Here is a 22125-nt window from a genome sequence, read left to right as displayed (position 1 = left end):
TGTGGGATTTGAACCTAGGTTCCCCTGAACATTACCTGGGTCTCTGGATTAACGGTCCAGTGATTATACCATTAGACCATTACCTCTTTCTGGACCAGTTCTGATAAACAAACATCAGTTTGTTTGCTCTCTCCTCCTTTCCAAAATAAGCTGTTGTACAAAGTTTGGAGTTCAGTTCTCAACTTCAGCTCACAGTTCAAACCAAAACGAGAAAAATAAAGAAAAACAGCGATCGTCTCAACAACAGCTATGGCCTCTTTAAAAAAACCGGAGTCTCTCTGTATCCACTTAATTTCTCAGTTAATGCATCAAAGCCCAGGAACCAAAGCCTTGCCACTGTAACACGACTCGCAGACATTGTTGTTGTGAAGGGTTGGAATGGTGTTTAGCTGTGAGATACTACATGGCCAAATAGCCTGCTGACCCTGACTGACTCAGCTCACAAATGGCAAATTTATTTGGGTAAGGTTTTGAACCAGAGCCCAACACAAGAGAGAAGAAAAAGATAAACTTGGATACCTAAAAACATGAATGCTGCATTCTAATTAGGCTAGTGCCTGCACTTATTAAAATATACACCAAGGTTATCAACATAAACTAATTTAGATTGTTGTAACTAAAAAGAGCTTCTCAAACAGTACCTAATCCTTGCAATGTGTACCTTTATTTTGAGCTTTATTAACATTGCAGGTTTCGCTTAACTTCATTAGAACCATGTGATTCAGCACAGGGCAGATCAAACACTGATCATGTATTTGTGTGCTTCAAAAGAGATGATGTCTGCTTGTTGCTTGCTTTCTGTTGACGAAAACAGTACATCAATTCAATATTTATCTTTAAGTCTGCATTTTAGTATAATTTTCCCAGTTCAAGGGCTCTCATCATATTCATGATTCACTCAGCCATCTCAAACTGAGAAGCTTGCGGAATGAGTGATCTCAATTGCTCAATAATGCCAGTACGAAGAATATTAACCCTTATTTTACAATCATGCCAAAAGACTGGGGGAAGGTGCAGGCAGTTTACACCAAATTTTGTTAAAGGCTTACCCCTATTTTGAATAGACTACAAATACAGGTGAAGCTTTGCCAAAAATAAACTTGTAGCACACTTGTCTGAGGAACACATAATGCTGTACCATTTGATCCGGGCTTAAGCTCCTGACCTCGTATTTATATAATGACAAAGACCTTTTATTTCCACCTCCACAGCAGTGCTTGACTTCACCCTTGTCTCATCTTATCTGTGGATACCCTCATCCAAGCCTTCCAGACTTGACTATTACAGCACACTCTTACCTGGTCTCCCATATTCTACCCTCCATCAACCTGAGGTCACCCAGAACTGTACTGCCTGTGTCTTAATTCACAGCAAATACTGTTCCCTTGTTATCCTGACCCTCATTGGCTTCCAGTCAAGCAATGTCTTGATTTTAAAATTCTCATCCTTGTTTATAAATCCTTCCATGGCCTTTCTGTTTCAATAATCTCCCCTAAGCCCCTCAACCCTCTGAGATCTCTGCACTTCTCTTATTCTGGGCTCTTATGCATTCCCAATTTTAATTGCTCCTCCATAGGCAGCACACTTTCAATGCATCTACAACCCAAGGGTCTGGAAATCCTTCCATTTTTCTGCCTCACTTTCCTCCTCTATGATACTTATTAAAATCTACTTCCCTGAGTTTTTGTTCAACAGATCTATTGTCCCAAAGTGGCCCAGTATCATACTTTGTTTTATAGTGTTCCTGAAGCACCTTGCGATATTTCATTACAGTAAAGGTGCCATAAATAAGTTGTTGTTGTAGGCACCATGAGATGTTACACAATAAGGATGTCATGGCTGTTTCCAGGGCAATAGTCACTGCTATTCCAAATGATGCATTTGTGCTCTGATATCAGGTGAACATTATGCAAATCCTTCTTTCTGAGGAAAGCTGGGGTGTTGGCATGAAGACCCCTGATGTCCACTTGAGCACTCAGTAGAATCTTTGCAGCCAAAAGAACCTGATCGTCTGATTCAACTGATCCCTCTTATACACAGGAAGACGGTGACAACTTCAATTTATGTAAGAAGTTCTGGAAGGTGAAAGGATCTCTCACCTCAGATTCAGAACGTTGTGGGTTCAAGTTCCACACGAAGGTGGCACATATATAGGAGATGCCATTTTTCGGATAAGGTGATAAACTGAGATCCTTCCTGCCCTCTCAGGTTTGTATAAATGACCCAGAGTGACAGCTGAAAAACAGCAGATTTAACCCTTGACAAATATCACTGAAACAAATTATCTGGCCATAGTCACATTGCTACTCGTGGGAGTTTAGTGTGTATGGGTGTAGGTGCCAAACTTGCCAACGTAGGAACAGTGGTGCTCTTCAATAGTAACTGATTAGATTCTGCCCATGTTGCACAGATGTTTGCTTTGTGAGCTGGACCTCTTCTCACCATCCAATGTGTGGGGTATTGAGTATGAACAAATATTGTATACAGCCTCCCTCATCTGATTGATATCATCTGCTCTGCTTTCCCATTGATCATTGCTTCTGCAGAACCAGGATCTAGTGGTGTCTCCACAGGAACTTGCCCATCTAATGCTGTTGTATGTAAAGATAACGTGACCTCCTACCACTGTTTGATGGGAATACAAAGGGATGAGAAGAAGGATATTCAAGTCTTGTCCTTTTCCAGGTTCTAACAGTGGGTTTGTGAACCAGGATGTTTTCATCACATTGTTTCTCATTAGTTCCAGAGTATACTGTGAATTACTATAAATATTATCGACAGTGACTGACGGCTGAATCCTACAGATTTTGGCTAACTCCAGGTTGCGTTGAAATTTGTCGGAGAATTTTTCGTCGTGAGGCCATGTGAATTATCTCAATGTATCTTACCAAGTTTTCTGCATGAATTACTTACCCTGCCCCTATGGTATCTCTCATCTGATTCCAATCCCCTCTTACCATGTGCTATTCCCAGAACAAGTCACTACTCAATGGATATCCCAGAAATCACTGGCATCCCTTGTGCCCACACCATCTTTAAAAGTCTATTGTGCACTTAAGACAATCATCGTCAGTCCATAGGTGCCCTGCACAGTTCGTGACATTTGCCCCAAACGCGGCAAACAGGAGGAAATTGGTGTCCCCTCCCCCCTGTGTGGGCAGAGACCAGGTCACCAACTCAGAAGTCCCAAGGTGTGCTAATTCCATCAGCATGCATTTATTGGTTAGCCAACATCTGAGCTGGCTCAGCCACGTTCATCAGATGGATGATAGCTGTCTACTCAAAGACGTTCCGTATAGTGAACTGGCCACTGGGTCACAAACTCCATAGTGTCCATACCTCTACTATAAGGACGTCTGCTAGAAAGATATGAATTTGGCAGAAACTGATGTTGACAGTTGGGAGATGTTTGCTGATAGCTGTGAACTCTGGATGCTGACTAAAAACCAAAAGAACTGCGGATGCTGTAAATCAGGATTCTGGATGCTGTCAGGGAGGGCTTTGGAAGAGACGAACAGAAACATAAAGCATGGCTGGCCAAGAAGAGGACCCAGAGTAAACGGAGGCCAGCGATTCCTGCATCCTCTTAGCCCAGACTGCCATGTCAGGGTGGGGGCGCCTGAGTCACAGCGGGTGATGCTTCACACAAAACGGACCACCACAGTGCAAACTGTCACCTTACAAGGCAGAAGGCTCCCACCACCAGAGGAGGAGGAAATTGGCTGCAGAATTAAAAATCATTTGTTTCATTGGAGAGTGATAGGTTTGCCAGTTTGCTTGTATGTCCGACTCGTGAGCACTTTGAGGATACCTTGTAGTTCTGTTGAAAAACACAGCTCAGAAAAAATATTCTGGAGTGAGATCAATCAGGAGAAGCATCTCTGCTTGGGACTCAGCATGTCCTTTCGAGAGGTAAGGAAAATGGTTTAATTCTCCTCACCCGATCAGGGAATATTAACAGCTTGATGGCAATTAGTGTTTATTTCTAGCTTGTTCATCACAGGATGCTAAATGATCTTGTTCAAGCATACTTTAAAAAGTGGTTTGAAGTGCTCACTGTTTTTTCTGCCGATTACAGCTTTTAAATGTGCATTTTTGAATCATCCAGAGATTTCTCTTCATGTGATGGATTAATAAAAGGAGGAGAACTAAAATAGATCAATACAGGATCATGGAAAAATATAAATAGCCGAAGTAAAAGAGTAAAATTAGATACATTAGCTTGAAAGATGAAAATTTTGAATAAACACAGGCAGAAGAGACAGAAATTGCAGGATATGTAGCATTGCAAAGAGATATAGGTAAACAAAAAGACAATGGATCAATATTGAAACTTACATTAAATTTGGCAATAACTGAAGAGAATAAATACCAGGCTTTTAAATAAATGGATATAGAGAAGCAAGGAGCAACTCAGACACACTGCACCTCAATTTAATGGATAGCACTTCACACATATCTGTTAGTTTGTATGAATCTTTGCATAAGGTTAATATAATGTATAGCTCATCATTTTGAACTGTGTACATTACCAATTTTCCTTTGCACATGCAATGTTCGATCCTGTGCACAAGGCTATAAATTGATTAACTGACATGTTCGGGATAGCAGAGCTGAATTACTGAATTAGATATTTTGATGATGGAGAGCCTGGTGTTTATTTTCCAAGCTGGATGCAGAGGTGACATAAATGGTGCACATCTTGCATAAAAAAAAATATGTAATTGCAGTACATAGGTGGTACATGACTCCTGCAGGATTGTTTAGGTGGTTTGCTTTCCATTGTTTGTGCTTGGTCCCATCTTGCTGCTGAGCTGACAGATGAGAATTTTGTTGTAGCATTATTCAATAAAACATTGCAACATCTATAAATCTTCAACACGGGGACAGTGACAGCTTGAAAGCTTGTATTCATAATGAAGAATCTGCTATTTCCTTGTGTAGTGTCGAAAGCAGATATAAAACCTAATCACCTGTGCATACCTCCTGTAAAATGACCATGTTACGTGGTAATGCCATTGTTCCTCATGATGTTTGTCACATAGATAGAAAGAAATGGAGAGAGAAACAGAAAGAGAGAATAAAATGAAGAGAGTGGAGGCCCAGGGATATAAATTCACTTTGGGTGACAGTGAATCAGCTGGTTGTTTTACAATCCATCCAATATTTGTTCTGACAGATGGATGATTTATATTGCATAATCTTTCTGATTTAACCCAGTGTTATTATGATAACTCACAAACTGCATAATTACAAGTGTCTGCTGGTAGGGTGGGGAAAAGTCATTTTGATGCTTATACAAACTTGTAAATTTTAGGATAGTGAGAGAAAAATATACAGAATGAGAGAAAAAGAGAATAAACCATTACTAATTGATGTTAGTTGCTTAAGCCCCTAAATACACTGGAGTGAGCAGAGAATGAAACCAAAATGATGAATTGTACAAGACCAGAATTGAAATGTTGCCCCGTATGTTCATACCTGACATCTTTAAGTCATTCTTTAACTGAAATATTAAATATCCCAGGATCTCACTTATTTTGCAAGATAACATCAACAGTTTACTGATCAAAAACATGTTGACTAGGGCCTGTCAGACATCAGTTGGTCTCATCGAACATTTTGTGAACATTGGGGTCTGGGCTGGGTTTTTGTGAAAAAATCTGCAGGCTTCACTTGAGATAGATAACTTTTTGTGTGAGCAAGTCCAGAGTCTTCATCCAGGAGTCAAGTCAAAATCATTCTTGTGAAGGAATGTGAAACCAGTGCAAATAACAGAGGCTTTTGGTGGAGCTTGGGGGAGAGGAGAAGATTACCTCAGTAATGATAAAAAAGCAGTGGAAGTCAATGGAATAAATGTTGAAAATAGTAGAAAACTGCACAGGAAAGACCATTGCATCCTAGTGGCTAAGTGAAGATCCATTTCCCTTTAAGGAGAAGCTTGGTGAATACTTGGATGGGAGGAATAGAAGATTAGAGAAGGTTAGTTGAAAACGGGTGGGAGGAAGCTCCAATGGAGCATAAACACCAGCACAGATCAGTTGGGCTGGACGCTCTGTTTCTGTTCTGTAAAATTCTTTACATTTCAGTGTAAAATCTGTAAGGAAATAAAATCTAGAAAGGAAAATAATTTCCACAGTGACACTGTGCTTTTTGTCTTTAGGAGTTGAGGAGTCGCCGGTTCTGGCGTTCAGTTTTAGCAGAGCTGGTTGGTTCCCTGGTCTTGGTCGCAGTTATTTTGGGTGCCTCTGCTCCTGGACAGGAAGATGGGCTTCCAGCGTTGATGCAGGTGGCTGTAGCTGCGGGATTTTCTGCTGTCAGCCTGATCCACTGTTTTGGAGAGATTAGCGGTGCTCAGGTAAACCCAGCTGTCACAGTCGCATTCTTGTGCACCAGGAAACTGGATTTACTTCAGTTTGGGTCCTACATTCTGGCTCAATGTCTTGGAGCTGTAATTGGATCAGGAATAATCTACATGTCACTGCCAGTCAAGTCAGCATCAAGGCACTTAGTTAACATGGTAAGTCTGTTATTACTGCATTTACCATAACATTTTTCCCTTTTGATTTACAATTAAGATTCATTTCCCCAAAATGGGGATTGAAAATGAAACAATAAAACACAAAATAAAAAAAGCATTTTACCAGGGGATTGCAGGCAAAATTTTGTGTCTTTTTAGAAGGCAGTGGCATTTAATTCTTCTTGCTATTTACACTGAGAAGGTGGTGTGCTTGCCAGACCAATTCAATAGCTATTAAATGTCAGTCTGGTGCTGAGGGTCATAGCCTCAAGAGCAATTTATGATGTGCAATAAATGCTGACCTAGCCAGCAATGCCTACATCCTGTGAATGAATAAAAACAGTCACATGTGAGCTAGGCAGGTTCCTTTCTTGAAAATTGTTGTAACTATCTGGCAGCAATCATTGCACGCTCCCACAAGTAAATAGTAAGTAGTGGTATGTCCCTAAAATCTATGGTGGGACTTCTTTTATTTTGAAACAACGGAAGTATGAGGCACATCAAGCCTGAAACAGAAACCAAAGAATAATCCCCTTGCCAATTTTGTCCTCACTGCTCTATATCATCTTTTGCTTGAACATTTTTGTTTCATGAATTCAAGAGATCCAATAACCTCTGCTTCAACTATTTTATTTGCCAAAGTTTTCAATGCTTTCATAACTCCCTGCATAAATGAATTTCTCCCAGCCTCTCACCTGACTGTCTTGATGACAATTTTAATTTGATGGCCTCTCAACACTGATTCCTGAAGCATAGGAATTTATTTTCTATATTCACTGTATCAAAGCCCTTCAGAGATTAAAAGAGATCTAGTAAATCTCCCATTCTTCTTTGGTCCATGGTAATTATTTCCAGTATCTCAACTCTCTCCTCACAGTTTTCACTTCAACCTGGCTATCCTAAGGAGTCTTTGTTGAATGCTCTGTTTGTCTTTAATGACCGTTCTTCTGTGGGGAGCTCAAGACTTCACACAGTCTTCAGTATGATGACCTAACCAATGTGTAGCACAAAACGTATCATTACCTCATTGCTCTATGTCATATTTATAAAAAATCCCCAAAAATCCACTTTTTAATGGCCTTCTGCTCTTTCTGCTTTAGTTGTGTTGGCATCACAGACTAACATCCATATTCCGCCAACGTTCATATGATGATGAATATGTTTCATGGTGTGATAATGACCAGATAATCTGTTTTTGTGATGAAGGATTGATGTTGGGTGAGACAGTGGGATAACTCTGCTGCTCTTTATTGAAACAGGCTTCATCAAGAGAAACATGCATTTCTCTGATTATGATTGTGCAATATATAAGGCCTATGTCAAGCATTTAAATTTACTATCTCAAAAATTGTATTTATACAATTTATTTATAAAATATACTATCTCAATCTCCTTTATATATCCTGGGAGTCACAATCTGAGAAGATTTCTCATGTTTCTGGGCAGATCAACAAAGATGGAAATGCTGGCCAAGCGCTTGCAATGGAGATTTTTGCCACATTCCAGCTGGTTTTCACTATATTTGCAGTGGATGATCACCGGCATAGGGAAGTGGGAGAACCTGGCAGTGTGGCAGTAGCGCTCAGTCTGATGGCAGGAATCCTGGCATCGGTAAGAAACACAAATGTCTGCTGCATTAAAAGTGTTATTTTGCATGGTACAAGAGTACTCACTACACACTAGACCAATTTTCAACGTAATAGTGTGATTTAAGCTGTGTAATTTATACATATTTTAATATTTTGGAGTTTGGAGTTCAATTACTGGCATGTGGGTTTTGGTCTGTGTGTCTGAAAGGGTTGAGTGATTACTTGTTGGTATTTTCGTTTCCATGGTGATTTCTTTTATAAAAACTAGTGAAAGAGAGAGAGAGAGAGAGAGAGGGGGTGAGTTACTGGGGTTATGTTTTCAATGGGGGAGTTTTTATCAGCCAACAAAATAAACAGCTGTGCATTAGCCTTTCTGCTTAGAAAGTCAAGGTTTTATTTTTCTTCTGATTTGGGGAAACACCTATAGCTTGGAAAAAAGCTTTTGGGTTTCTGTTTGGGTAGTTTGCAGAAGTCTAGATGTATAAAAGAGTTGCTCCTGAGAAAGAGAGATGGTTTACAACTGTTAAGAAATAGGTTACCTTAGTGTAAGGAGTTCAGTTCAAATGCTCCAGACCAGAGGTGCTTGCTTAAAACTTTGAAGGGGTTATTTGAAGCTGAAAAGATCTAAGCTCGGTTGTATGAAGGCTGAAGGAAGAGGTGATCAGATGCTCAAGACCAGGAAACTGAAGCCACAGCTAAGTCAAATCCTACGTGTGATAGAGAAGGAAAATCTCTCTCTGGTACTTGAGTACTATAAAGGAGTGCATTCAATTAATGGGATTGTAGTTTACCATGTGCTTCACAAGCTTAAATGTGTGTTGTATGTAAATTGTTTGATTTATTCAATTTTATCTTCATTTCTGTTGCGTAATAAAGTTGCATTGTATTGTTAAAACCAAATCCGCAACATTGTATGCGTGTGTTTCAGTGAAAGACCACCTCATTTAAAACAGAAATACATAATCTATTAAACCATTTTTCAGTCTGGGATCTGACTTGTCCAGTTATAATATCAGCTGCGATCACATTAGAGTAATAAGTAGGCTCCATTAATTTGTATCTTTAGAATCCAGCTCCCCTAAGTTCAGCACATAAGCTATGAATTGTAATTGGAAACATTGGACAATACAAGACTGAACAGAGTGAAGTCCCAATTTTTCATTCAGGAGTCCTGTGTGTTGCAAGACGTTTGTATACAATACATTTACCTAATCATAATACTTGCTCAGCAGCAAGGCTGATGTGAAATTAGTTTGGAGCATCTCAGTCTTAGTCTGAATATGCATCACTCCACTATACATAACAACTGTCTTCAAGATGGCCATCATAGCTTATAGGAAAGGAAAGATCTCACAGTGGTCTGACAGAAATTGTACTGCTAAAGCTACAAAAATATATAAACAAAAATATCGACTAATCAAGTTTTAAAACTTAAAACACGGCAACAAGGGACGTTTGAAAAGCAGCAGTAAGTGTACAACACTTTCCCTTGTAAAATCTAGGATTCTAAGGTGATTAAACATACTGAGTCCTTTAAATATAGGAACAATTCTGGGATTTATCTGGTGCTGGCACTAAAATCAACTGAAATTGAATGCAATAAAATTTTAATTTTAATTCATGCTCCAACCAGGGAGTGAGAGTATGTATCAGGGACTCCAGGCATGCAGTTCCAAAGGCTGACTGTTATGTACAGACACTGTTTCAGAACATGCACCTGAATTTGTGACAAGCAATGGAACCTGGCAAAGCACCGTGAGGGGAACACAAATTTTGTAATGTGCTCCCTTTAGCTCCAAGGAACTAGTAGGGTTCACTGATTTCTGTGCTTATTTTCTGTAGGGTAAGTTTTCAGGAGGCAGCCTGAATCCTGCAAGATCTCTTGGACCAGCGATAATCACCGGATTCTGGGAGCATCACTGGGTAAACAAAGGTTTACAATGCCCACTTCATATGGCAGCATTTTCATCTGTAAAAGCCTTCACTGAAGCTTTGTGATCTTTGCAGCACTAATGTTTAATACAAACAATAACATTTTTCAAGCGAAATGCAAGAAGCAAAGCGTGGCAAAGGTGGTTCAAGGAATTCTGTGAGATAAGCCCAACAATGGCTGCATCCTCCAGTGTTCTTGTAAAAAAAATCCTTTATGTTTATATCTGAAATATATTTGGCACAAAAAAAGGTTTTGAATATTTATTTCTGAATGACGCTGCTTCCTATCCACAAATACTAAGATAGAGGAAGTGTTAGAACACAATCTGATAGATTTTCTGTATCCCATGACGTCTAAGTCGGAAATGTGCATTGTAAATGAACTAGGCAATGGCTATTGTACTGTTGTGGTTGTTACTGGACTAGTAACCCAGGGGTCTGAACGAGTAATCTGGAAAACATAAATTCAGATTCCACCATGGCAGTCTGAGAATTTCAATTCCTTTTTTGGAAAACTGGAAATAAAAGGCAGTTATCAGTGAAGAAGGACTATGAAGCTGTTGGATTGTGCTTAAAAACCCAACCGTTTAGTCATTCTAACCAATAGGAGTGACACAAAGGCTCAGTGGTTAGCACTGCTGCCTCACAGTGCCTCCACCATCGGGCGACTGTCTGTGTGGAGTTTGTATGTTCTCCTTGCGTCTGCGTGGGTTTCCTCTGGGTGCTCCTGTTTCTTCCTATAGTCCAAAGATGTGCAGGTTAGGGTGGATTGGCCGTGGGAAATGCAGGGTTTCAGGGATAGGCTAAGCAATTAGTCTGGGTGGGCTGCTCTTTGGGGGGGGGGGTGTCACTGAAGACTCGATGGGCTGAATGGCCTGCTTCCACAATGTACCGATTCTATGATAATGTGATTCTAATCCCACATCAACATGGCTGATTCCGTAGCGTCCTTCTTGAAGTAACCAAGGAATTTCTACCAAATAGAAGAATGTCACTCGGGATGTAGGCTTTACCAGCAATGCCAATACTTAAGCAGAAATAATGAAAGCAAAAAACAGCAATTAAAAATCCAGAAATAGCAAGTGCAGAAAAGCAAACGTGCAGCAAATAAATGCAAAATGCCAAATGCGAAAATTGAAAACACAGCAAGTAAAATGCAGCAGGCGAAAATCCAAGAATGGAAAATTCAGAAAATCAAATGCAATTGTGCAAAGTACAGCAGAGAAAATATATCCACTCTCAGTTGTCGAGGGCCAGACATGTTTGTCCTTCACCTATTGCATAATGGTGAATCAAGCGCACAAAACATTCCTGATGCAAAAAAAACAAATAATTCAGTTAGATAAATACTGTTTATTTGCAAACTGATAAGGGCCTTAAGTTCACATACAGTTTATATCAGAACACTTCAGGCACTCTGGATGATTGAATGCAACCAAAATCAGTCCCCTATCCAAATGCTTGTTATGTTCTATTGTGTGAAAATAATTAAACCTGGTGTTTCAATCTTTAGCTTTTGCTGTTTTCAGTCCCTAATGTTAGCTGATATACTGAATAAAGTGACATTTAAGTTTGGTTTCAATTGATTTCAAAAGTGACAGAAAAGTAACTCAAGGGGTATAAATGCAAACCTTGTGGTGCACTGAAGCATGCACACCATGGGAGTTGATGATTTAGCCCTGTAGTGAGAGAGGGGCTGCCAGAATTTGCCTCAATGCCCCTTAGAAGGAGAAAAATAATTCAGAAATTCCACTTCTAATCATTATTCACTGAACTGTATTGATAAATGCAATACTGGTAAGGACTGAACTGGTTCAATTTTGTTAGGATCATGATTAAAGAATCTGCCAGCACTTACTGTTTGGCTTCACAAGCTAAGAAAGGCTACTTAGGTGAGATGGTTGAAGGTTACCAGAGCATTTGGAACTGGACCTCATTGTGGGTCAGAAGAGAGAGTTATTTTTAAACCCTATTGGAATCAGATAAGAATTTAATTCCTGGCTCTATATTGCCTGGGATTTCTCTGTCATCAGACATTTGCTAAAAACCCCATTTCCATCTTACTTAAGTCACAATGATTTCTATACAAGTAAGCTGTGAGGCTAATGTCTCTGTATTTACTATTAAAGGCTCCAATATTCACTAAAAACTGAAAGGAGATAATATTCTGCAGTCTTTTGCAAGGTGAAATCTTTTCACCCAAACGGTAATAACACTGTGGAATAAGTTACCAAGAAAAGTGATTGAAGCAGACTCTATGGATAGGCTCAAGAGGTAATTAAATATATTTTTGGACAGCAAAAGGAATGAGGTATATGGTGGCAAAGTGTGCAATGGGGCAAATGTTAAACACAGTGACAAGTTTGTAATGTCAAGTATTGTAGCGCTGTAATCCCCAGTATCTCCTATAAAGGTTTGTGTGGCGAATACTCCGTTTCTGATTTCAAAACTGCTTGCATTGAAATTACCTTAGATTGCCTTCAAGTTTACTGCTGATTTTCCTCTCTATGCTATTTACATCTTGTTACTGTTATTCCAGAACATTTGTTTTTGAAGTATTATTTTCTTTTGGTGAGTTTTCAGTCCATGCAAGTGCCAAATACAGTCAATTTCTCCTTATTGGCTTATGGAACCAGGACTGGGTACAGTATCACAACAATCTCTAACAAACCTCATCAATTCAAACATTCCTGCAATGAAGTTTAACTTCAGTAATGTGAGGTTTGTGTTCTTACGGCGCCGATCACCATGCAGGTGTTGGAATTGAACTTTATCATTGACAGTGGTGTTCAGTGGCAGTTGTACATGGTCATTAATGAAATGCCCATTCCAGTAGTTTTGGTTGAAAATGAAATATTCACCTTTACAGAAGCCAGTGGATTCAAGTGACAGCCACCAAAAACTCAAAACTATTCATCATTAGCTGTCCTTCAATTCAAAAGTGACATTTATTTGGTATCATCAAAACTGTTAGGTTAAGTTAAACAATCCTAATGGATCAGATCTAAACGCTGCAGTCCAGTCACATCCAGTCATGAATGTTGGTAGGCAATTAAACAACTAATAGGAGGAGGCAGCTCCATAAAAACCCCATCCTCAATGATAGGCGAGCACAGCACATCAGCGAAAAAGATACGGCTGAAGAGTTTGCCACAGGCTTCAGCCAGAAGTGCCAAGTCGATGATCCACCTTGGCCTCTTGCAGAGGTGCCTAGAATCACAAGGGCCAATTTAGTTCAATCTACTTAGGGTCAAGATAAAGTCACCATAATCTTATATGCCCATGGGGCTGTTCTCTCATTAGAAAGAGACAAATGTGCCCATGGGGCTGTTCTCTCATTAGAAAGAGACAAATGCTAGTGGTTTAACCTGAGGGTCACCATACCTCAGGTGAGGAAGAACTTGGGAAGAACAGTCTATCACGGTAACCTCAGCCAGTGCAGGAATTGAACCCACACTGTCAGTATTACTCTGCTTTGCAAACCAGCCATCCAAGCCAACCAACCCCACAATGCTATACTAAGAACCACGTGAACACACCAGATACAGCAAAGGCAGTGGGACCTGACAACATTAGTCCTGAAGCTGTTCTCCAGAACTAGCCAAGCACCTAGTCAAGATGTTTCAGTACAGCTACAACACATGCATCTGTCTGACAATGCGGAAAATTGCCCAAGTATGTCCTGTAAACAAAAAACAGGACAAATCCACTCTGCCAATTTCTGCCCCATCATTCTGTTCTTAATCATCAACAGTGAAGAAAGGTATCACCAATAATCCTATCAAGCAGAATTTACTCAGGAAAAATCTGCTCACCAATGTTCAGTTTGGGTTCTGCTAGGGCCACTCAGTTCCTGACCTTGTTATTGGTCCAAGCATAGACAAGACAGCAGAACACAAGCAATGAAACGAGAATGACTGCCTCGACATTGAGATAGTATTTGACAGAGTGTGGCATCAAGGAGCTCTAGCAAATCTAGAGTCAGTGGGAATCAGAGAGAAAACTCTCCACTGATTGGAGTTATATGTAGTGCAAAGGATAATGGTTGTAATTGTTGGAGACAAAGCATCTCAGCTGCTTCATCCAAAAACAATCAAAAAGCTCAACATTATCCAAGACAAAGTAGCCTATTTTATTGGCACATTATCCACCATCTTAGCCGTTCACTCCCTCCACCACTGACGCTCAGTAGCGGCAGGGTGTACCTTCGCTAAGTTGTACTGTAGTAATTCACCAATGCTCCTTAGGCAGCACCTTCCAAACCCACAATCACTTCCAAATAGAAGGACAAGGGCAGCACCTAAACGTTGCCCTCCAAGCCACTCACCATCCTGACTTGGAAACATACCGCCATTCCTTCAGCAGTCAAAATCCTTGCACTCCTTTCCTCATGGCACCGTGGGTGTCTCTACACGACACAGACTGCCGAGTTTAAGAAGGTAGCTCACCACCACCAGGCCAGTGAGGGATGGGCAATAAATGCTGGCCAGGCTAGCAATGCCCACATTCCAAGAACAAATATAAGAAAAAAACATTAAGTATCATAACTACTGCACAGATATGCCACCAAATAAAAGATTGAGTACTCATATATTAATTGTAACTTTTTATTCATTGTTCTTGCAGGTGTACTGGATTGGTCCTATCCTTGGTGCTGTCCTTGGTGGCATTTCTTATGAGTTCTTTTTTGCCTCCAGTGCCTCTCAAGAAAAGCTCATTGCATGTATCACCTGCAAAGATATTGAGATTGTGGAAACCGCTAGCGTGTCCCGTTCATCATTACTGACGGTCACACAGTCTGCAATGAGAGCAAAACAGACTGCAAAAGTGCAGGATCACAGTTAAAGTTCACATTATGTTTTTCCATATACCGATATAGATAGCCTGGATTGTCTTTTTAAATCTGTGCTAGACACATGGCTTGTTACAAACATTAACAATTGGCTTTGACACCCTGGGAGGTGCTGTTGGTGAGTGCATTGGCTAATGTTGCCCCAACGCATGTAGACCAGGAAGTTCCAAGTTCAAATCCCCCAGTGTATGCTGAGCTAGCTGATCTTACAAGGCCACCAGCTCAGGCACAACTACTACTGTCAGCTCTTTGGTTAAGGAGAACAACCAGTTACTGCTCTTGTTGATTAGAAAGTGTGTACATGAACATCAGCTGGGCTGAAATTCTGCCATGATTGAATGCCTTACAAACAAGGTTGCTTGAGCACTAACTATGCCCATGCACAAATATGCTGGCCTCATTGAATAATGAAAATTCAGCTCATTTAAGTATTTTTTTGTCACCCTCACCACATAGCTCAGAAAACCATATTCCAGCATCACAGAACTGCACATCGGCGCCAGTGAAACTATATCCCAACAAGAGCTCAACATTTTAGAATAGGACATAAAAGCTGGGTGGAAAGTAGAGGGTAGTTCATGTATTTTATAGTGGGATCGTGGGACATAAATTATATAAGGGAACAGTTTCCATTGATACCCTTGGAGCAGAATATGAAACTCTTCAAAATATTTTTGAATTAAAAAGTAAATACATCAAATCCTCATTAAAACTAATGGTAGGAAGTAATGACATGGTGGCTCAGTGGTTAGCCCTCCTACCTTACAGTGCCAGGGACCCAGGTCTGATTCCACCCTCAGGTGACTGTCCGTGTGGAGTTTGCATGTCTGCATGGGTTTCCTCCAGGTGCTCTGGTTTCCTCCCACAGTCCAAAGATATGCAGGTTGAGTGGATTGGCCATGGGAAATACAGGGATAGGTGGGGATGAGTCTGAGTGGGATGGCCTTTGGAGGGTTAGTGTGGACTCAGTGGGCTGAATGGCCTCCTTCCACATTGTAGGGATTCTGTGAATTAATTTTCAAATTTATAACAACATCCATTTTCATGTTGTATTACTTGATAAGCTGGCTAAGCTTTAACAACTGCAGTGAATATATTTTATGCCACTACTTGGTAGGAAAAGCTTTAATCAAAGTCTAAAGTAGTTACAACTAAAAATAGAAAATGCTAGAAATACTCTGCAGGTCCGGTAGGATCTTTGGAGAGAGAAACAGAGTTAAAGTTTCAGATCAACAAACTTTCAAAACAAGGACACTGACCTCAAATATTAACTCTGTCTCCATCTCCACAGACAATGCTGAGTATTTCTAACATTTTCTGTTTTCATTCTGGCATCCACAGTATTTTGCTTTGATCTAACGCAGTGTTATTCCACAACCTTCCAAAGATGAGAAGGGCTATGTGATAAAGCGAGTAGTCGAAATTCTACGATCAGACTCTAGGATTGACAAATAATTGAAACTCTGGAAGCCAAAGATTTAACAATATTTTTATCAAAAATCTCAAAAAAGTGTACACAACCCCAAATGATCAATTCCTTTAAATCTGTACAAGATATGAATGTTTCCTTTGAACAAAATTTGAAAAGTCAATTAAGTATGCAGCTTGTAATAATTGAGCCAAGTTCTATTAGTTAAGGAAGAGTCATTTTGACGTCACTCCACACTCTATGGCACTTTGAGGAACAGTGCTGTACTTGCAATTTCTGACCCCATGCTGGACATGCCTCCCTCCCTTTGATGCCGTGTAACTTTGAAATGTTTGAATGTTTTTAACATTAATTTGAACACTAATCTGTTTCATCTTATTAAGAACAACATCTATGTCAAGCTTGTCTTCATCTGTCTTAAGCTGAACAATTATTCATAGATCTTCTTTACCATAATAGTAATTAGTATTGTCAATGTTGACACCTTTGATGTGGTGCAATAATTGTCCCAAATTCTCTTGAAACTTTTCCAAAATGCTAGCTAGATTATCAACTGTGTCTAGTTTTGCTGGAAATGGTACATTATGAATAATAGATCAAAGAAACGTTCAATGGTTTAATTCCCATTGTTCAACTTTTAAAAACAGTTTAAATAGATCTTTGCAAATCTTAGAATCATAAAATGATTACAGCACAGAAGGAGATAACACGTTCTGAAGCTGGATGAACACAGCAGGCCAAGCAGCACCAGAGCAGCAGGAAAGTTGACGTTTCGGGTTGAGACCCTTCTTCAGAAATGCATGTCTGAAGAAGGGTCTCAACCCGAAACCTCAATATTCCTGCTCCTCTGCTGCTTGGCCTGCTGTGTTCATCCAGCTTCGCACCGTGTTATCTCAGATTCTCCAGCAGCGGCAGTTCCTACTATCTCCCCACAGCACAGAAGGAGGTCACTCAGCCCATCAAGTTCATTTTGCCCTCTGCAGATGTAACTCACACATTCCCACTCCTCTGCCTCTTCCCAATAGGTCTGTAAATGTTTTGTCTCTAGCTTATTATCCAATTCTCATTTGAAAACATGATTGCATCTGCCCCTTCATAATTGCAAGCAGTGCATCCCAAATCCTAACCACAAGATTTTCCCCATGTTGCTGTTGTTGCTTTGGCAATCATCTTAAAAGTATCCTCTGGTTCCTAATCCTTCCACCAATTGTTACAGCATCACCTAATCTACAGTTTCAAAGCCCTCATAATTATTAATATCTCAAAGCAATTTCCTTCTAACCTTCCCTTTTCCAATCTTCTCCCATCTCTGTCTACATAAATGAAACACCCATTCTCTGCTTTTCTGCACCCTCTCCAAAGCCTTCACATCCTTCCTAAAACGTGGTGCCCAGTCAACCTTAGCTACTTCATCAACAACCTCCCATCCATTCTAAAGTCAGAAGTGGGGATGTTCACTGATGACTGTACAATGTTCAGCATTGATCATGACTCTTCAGATATTGAAGTAGTCCATGTTCAAATGCAGCAAGACCTGGACAATATCCAGGCTTGGACTGAAATGAGGCAAGTAACATTCACGCCACAAGACCATTGCCACCAAGAGAAAATATAGCCATTGTCCCTTGACATTCAATGGTGTAACCATCACTGAAACCCCAAAATTAACATGTTGGGGGGGTTACCATTGACTAGAAGCTGAACTGGAAGAGCCACGTAAATACAGTGGCTACAAGTGCACATCAGAAGATAGGAATCCTGCAGGAGTAACACACCTCCTGACTCCCCAAATCCTCCACCATCTATAAGGCACAAGTCAGGAGTGTGATGGAATATTCCCCACTTGCCAGGATAAGTGTAGCTCCAACAACACTCAAGAAGCTTGATACCATCCAGGACAAAGCATCCCATTTAATTGGCAATACATCCACAAGCATCCACTCCCTCCACCACTGACATTCAGGAGGAGCAGTGTGTACCATCCAGAACATGCACTGTAGCAACACAGTAAGGGTCCTTCAACAACACCCACTAAATCAGTGACCTCTACCAACTACAGACAAGGGTAGGAAATACCACCCACAGATTCTCCTCCAAAACACTCACCATCTTGACTTGGAAATGTATCACCATTCCTTCAGTGCTGCTGGGTCAAAATCCTGAAATTCATTCCCTAATTGCATTGTGTGGCCACAGCACATGGACTGCAGCATTTCAAGAAGACAGTTCATTATCACTTTCTCCAGGGCAACTAGGGAAGGGCAATAAATGCTGGCCCATACTCCATAAGTGAATACAATAACTATTCTCATTGAGGCTGAACCAGTGTCTTACACAGGTTTATCATAATTTCCTTTTGTATTCAATGACCTGATTTATAAAGTTCAGAGTGTGATATGCTTTATTAACCACATCCTCAAACTGTCTTCCCACCTCCACTGATTTGTGCACATGTATCCTTAGGTTCCTGTGCTCCAGAATCTACTTTATTTCATATTGCCTCTCCTTATCCGTCCCATCAAAATGAATCACTTCATAGTTCCCTGCATTAAATTCTATCTGCCATGCATCCACCCATTCCACCAATCTATTGTAACCTCACATTTCGCATGGTTAACCTACCTAGCCTATAGATCCCTGGACACTATGGGCAATTTCCCATGGCCAATCCACCTAACCTGCACATCTTTGGACTGTGGGAGGAAACTGGAGCACCTGGAAGAAACCCACTCAGACACAGAGAGAATGTGCAAGTTGTCCAAAATGTCTTTTAGAAGTTCATGTACATCACATCAACTGTATTATCTTCATTAACTCTCTCAGAACATCAACCACGTCAGTTCAACAATAAACCTTAATAGATCCTTGCTGGCTTTCCTTACTTGATCCATTTTTTTGTCCAAGTGACTGTTAGCTTTTGGAAATGATCATTCAAGGTAAAAATTTCCTAATACAAAGATTAAATTTGTTGTTCAGTTTATCCTTACACTGTTTTTTTGAACAAAGGTGTAATATTTACAATTCTCCAGTCCTCTGGATTTCTTAAAGAAATGGAACAGGATATTCTACTCTGACTCAACAATGAGCCTTAATTCCAGACTTAGTACAGTACTAATGTAATATTTCTCTTGTCCTTTTGCATGGATTGTCAAATTCTTGGATTTTGTGCTGTGCACTCAAATCCGTGGGGAATTAGATTTGAGAATACCCCATTTCACAACTATCATTAAACTAATTTTCACCCAAGTGATCTGGGCTGGATATGAACTCAGCTCCCAGGGATGAACAGTCAATGAAACCTGACATGCTCTTTGGAAAGGAACTTTAACATTTTAAGTCTACCCTTTCCTTAAAAGATGCTGAGATTTGATTTTTAAATCATTGCAATGATCCCACAATAAATTATCTGATATCTAAGTTTTCCTATTCATGTTGGAGCCATACCAGGTCATAATAAGCATTCTACATTTTTACAACTGTTTTGTGTTCTGCTGAATAAAATCAAACAAAACCTCCTGTTAATAACAGATATTAGATTTGGATTTATTAGGAAGGATTGTTGAAATAAAAGTTTAAAATGACGTCCTTGTTAGCCCCATGAGGACTGGTCAACAAAGGACAAATTTGATATTAACAGCAAATTGGAATACTTATTAATGTATCAAACCATCACTATAACAGTCACTGTGAGCTATAAAAGCTGTTCTATGGTGCCTCATAATGTGACATGTATTGAGGATGTGCAATATTGAGCAACATTGTACTGAGTATGTGGAAATTGTGTTGTAGTTTGTTCTGATATGTCACTTTGTATTTTCCTTCAGAATATAACATTTCAGTGTTATAGCAAGGGGGTAGGTTATGCAGGGGTAAGGTTTTTCTGTCAGCAGTGGATCATTCATCAATCTGTGCTGTGGTAGATTGACAGTGTATCAACACACATCATAGAGAGGGTATATTATTTCAGAAAGTGTATGAAAAGGCGCAATTTACCCACACATTAAGAGGGTCTAGGCCCGAAACGTCAGCTTTTGTGCACCTAAGATGCTGCTTGGCCTGCTCTGTTCATCCAGCTCCACACTTTGTTATCTCTTTTAAAAGAAGCTGTCGCTGAACCGCTAATGCTCGAACCTACTACTACTCGTATTATTCAAAGGCAGACACCTCAGTTTCTTGTGATAAACAATTTATATATTGATTTTGAACTAGTGAACCTTATCGCTACATTTCATTTCATATTTAGTTTTAATCTTATTTATTTCAGTAATAACTTTTTAAGTGTTGTTTAAATTATATAAAGCATTTTGCTTCATTTGTGTAGCTAATAAAGAAATTAGACTAGCACTGTGACTACTTCCGACTTTCCTTTTAGCTGTCTGATATTCTTAAGTGTCATAAACTACCGGTGCCCGTTTAACTTCACACTTCTGTTAAGACAGGAAAATTTCCAACACTGTCATTAACCTGCAGACACTCTTACTTCACACTGCTGTTCATACTGGAGGTAATTTTTTAAAAACATTTTAGCAAGTAAATTATGCAAATATTCTTTCTGTACAGATTATTCTCACACAGAGAGGACTAGCAGTAGCCTAGTTAAAGAATTTACAAGACATTATAAGCTAGGAAAGCAAACTTTTGAGTTATTGCCAGTTGAACCCCTAAACTGGATTGTTGCCTTTACTCCTCAAGTGAGACCTAATATTGTGTACATTATCGTTTCCAATTGTGATTTTACAATTTTCTCTCCTCTCCTGAAGTCACTGGGGTACAGTTCTGTGGGTATCCAGATGGCTGTCCTTAATGTGTGAGCCATGACAGTGAGAATTGGCAGGCTATTTAACCATTACAAGCAACAAAGCCTCTGATCCTGTTCCCACTTGATACTGTAATGATTGTAACGAGGTCAGCCAGGTGGAACTAACAGAATATGAGTTCCCTGGTTAGGGCTGTTAACTTGATCAAATCGGTGTGGGGTGGTGCTGGCTGACAGATATAAAAATGGAATTTCACAAGTTCTCTGAACGCTGATTCTGAGGAAGCTGGATCAATGTCAAGGACTCTCCATGTGTAAGTAAAGGGTGACTTGGTGACGGGATACCGGCCTCTGTGGAGTTATTTCAGATACCATAGCAGTGGTTAGGTAAAAATTAAGAGCAATAACAATGGATGACTTTCCTTTAATTAGCCTAGAATGCTGTGGAGTATTGTACCATCCTATTTTCCAGTAAACTGAAGATGGAACAGGAATCAAACATGGACCCTTCGAGGCCTGCATAGGTTAGAACCACACTGGTGCAAGTGGCCATGCTCATTTAATAACACTGTAATTAATGCTAAGTGATGCAGTTCTCTCACAATATAACTCTGTAATATAGGACCTAAACAACTGCAGGTTTATTCAAATGGTTAAATGCTGAAGAATTAATTATCTTCCTTACAACAAATAATGTTTCAAAGACACTGAGTCTCTGACATTTAAGGTAAGAATATAATTAAGTTTGGGCAATTTCCATTTTTTTTGGGAGGAACAGGGGTTTGGAGGACATTCAATACTCTGCAGAAAGGTCAGGGATGTGTTACTATTCAGACAGTATTTATTTAGTTCTCCAAATGGTAGAAGGCTGGAGAATTCAAGCCCAGGCATTAACTGTGTCAACATCAGCAGAATTGTGCTGGAATAAAATCTCAGTACAATAGACTTGCATAATCAGGTCCACACTGCTCTCACCCATTGTACTCCAGCTGGCAACATTCAATAGAAAAAAGTAAATACATTGTAGAGCCTCACAAGCCATATATA

General features: G+C 39.9%; 1 protein-coding gene across 1 annotated transcript; it reads left to right on the top strand.

The window, feature by feature from the left end:
- Positions 1-3722: 3722 nt before the first annotated feature.
- Positions 3723-16646, top strand: LOC125448240 (aquaporin-4). The gene is made up of 5 exons (XM_048523379.2): positions 3723-3912; positions 6164-6520; positions 7967-8131; positions 9952-10032; positions 14668-16646. Exons 1-5 carry the CDS (start codon positions 3898-3900, stop codon positions 14884-14886), a joined length of 837 nt encoding a protein of 278 aa, XP_048379336.1. The 5' UTR covers positions 3723-3897; the 3' UTR covers positions 14887-16646.
- The last annotated feature ends 5479 nt before the right edge of the window (positions 16647-22125 follow it).

This window comes from Stegostoma tigrinum, chromosome X (assembly GCF_030684315.1).
Source record: "Stegostoma tigrinum isolate sSteTig4 chromosome X, sSteTig4.hap1, whole genome shotgun sequence".
Classification (NCBI taxonomy): Eukaryota; Metazoa; Chordata; class Chondrichthyes; order Orectolobiformes; family Stegostomatidae; genus Stegostoma; species Stegostoma tigrinum.
This window is presented reverse-complemented; position numbering and strand designations above follow the sequence as displayed.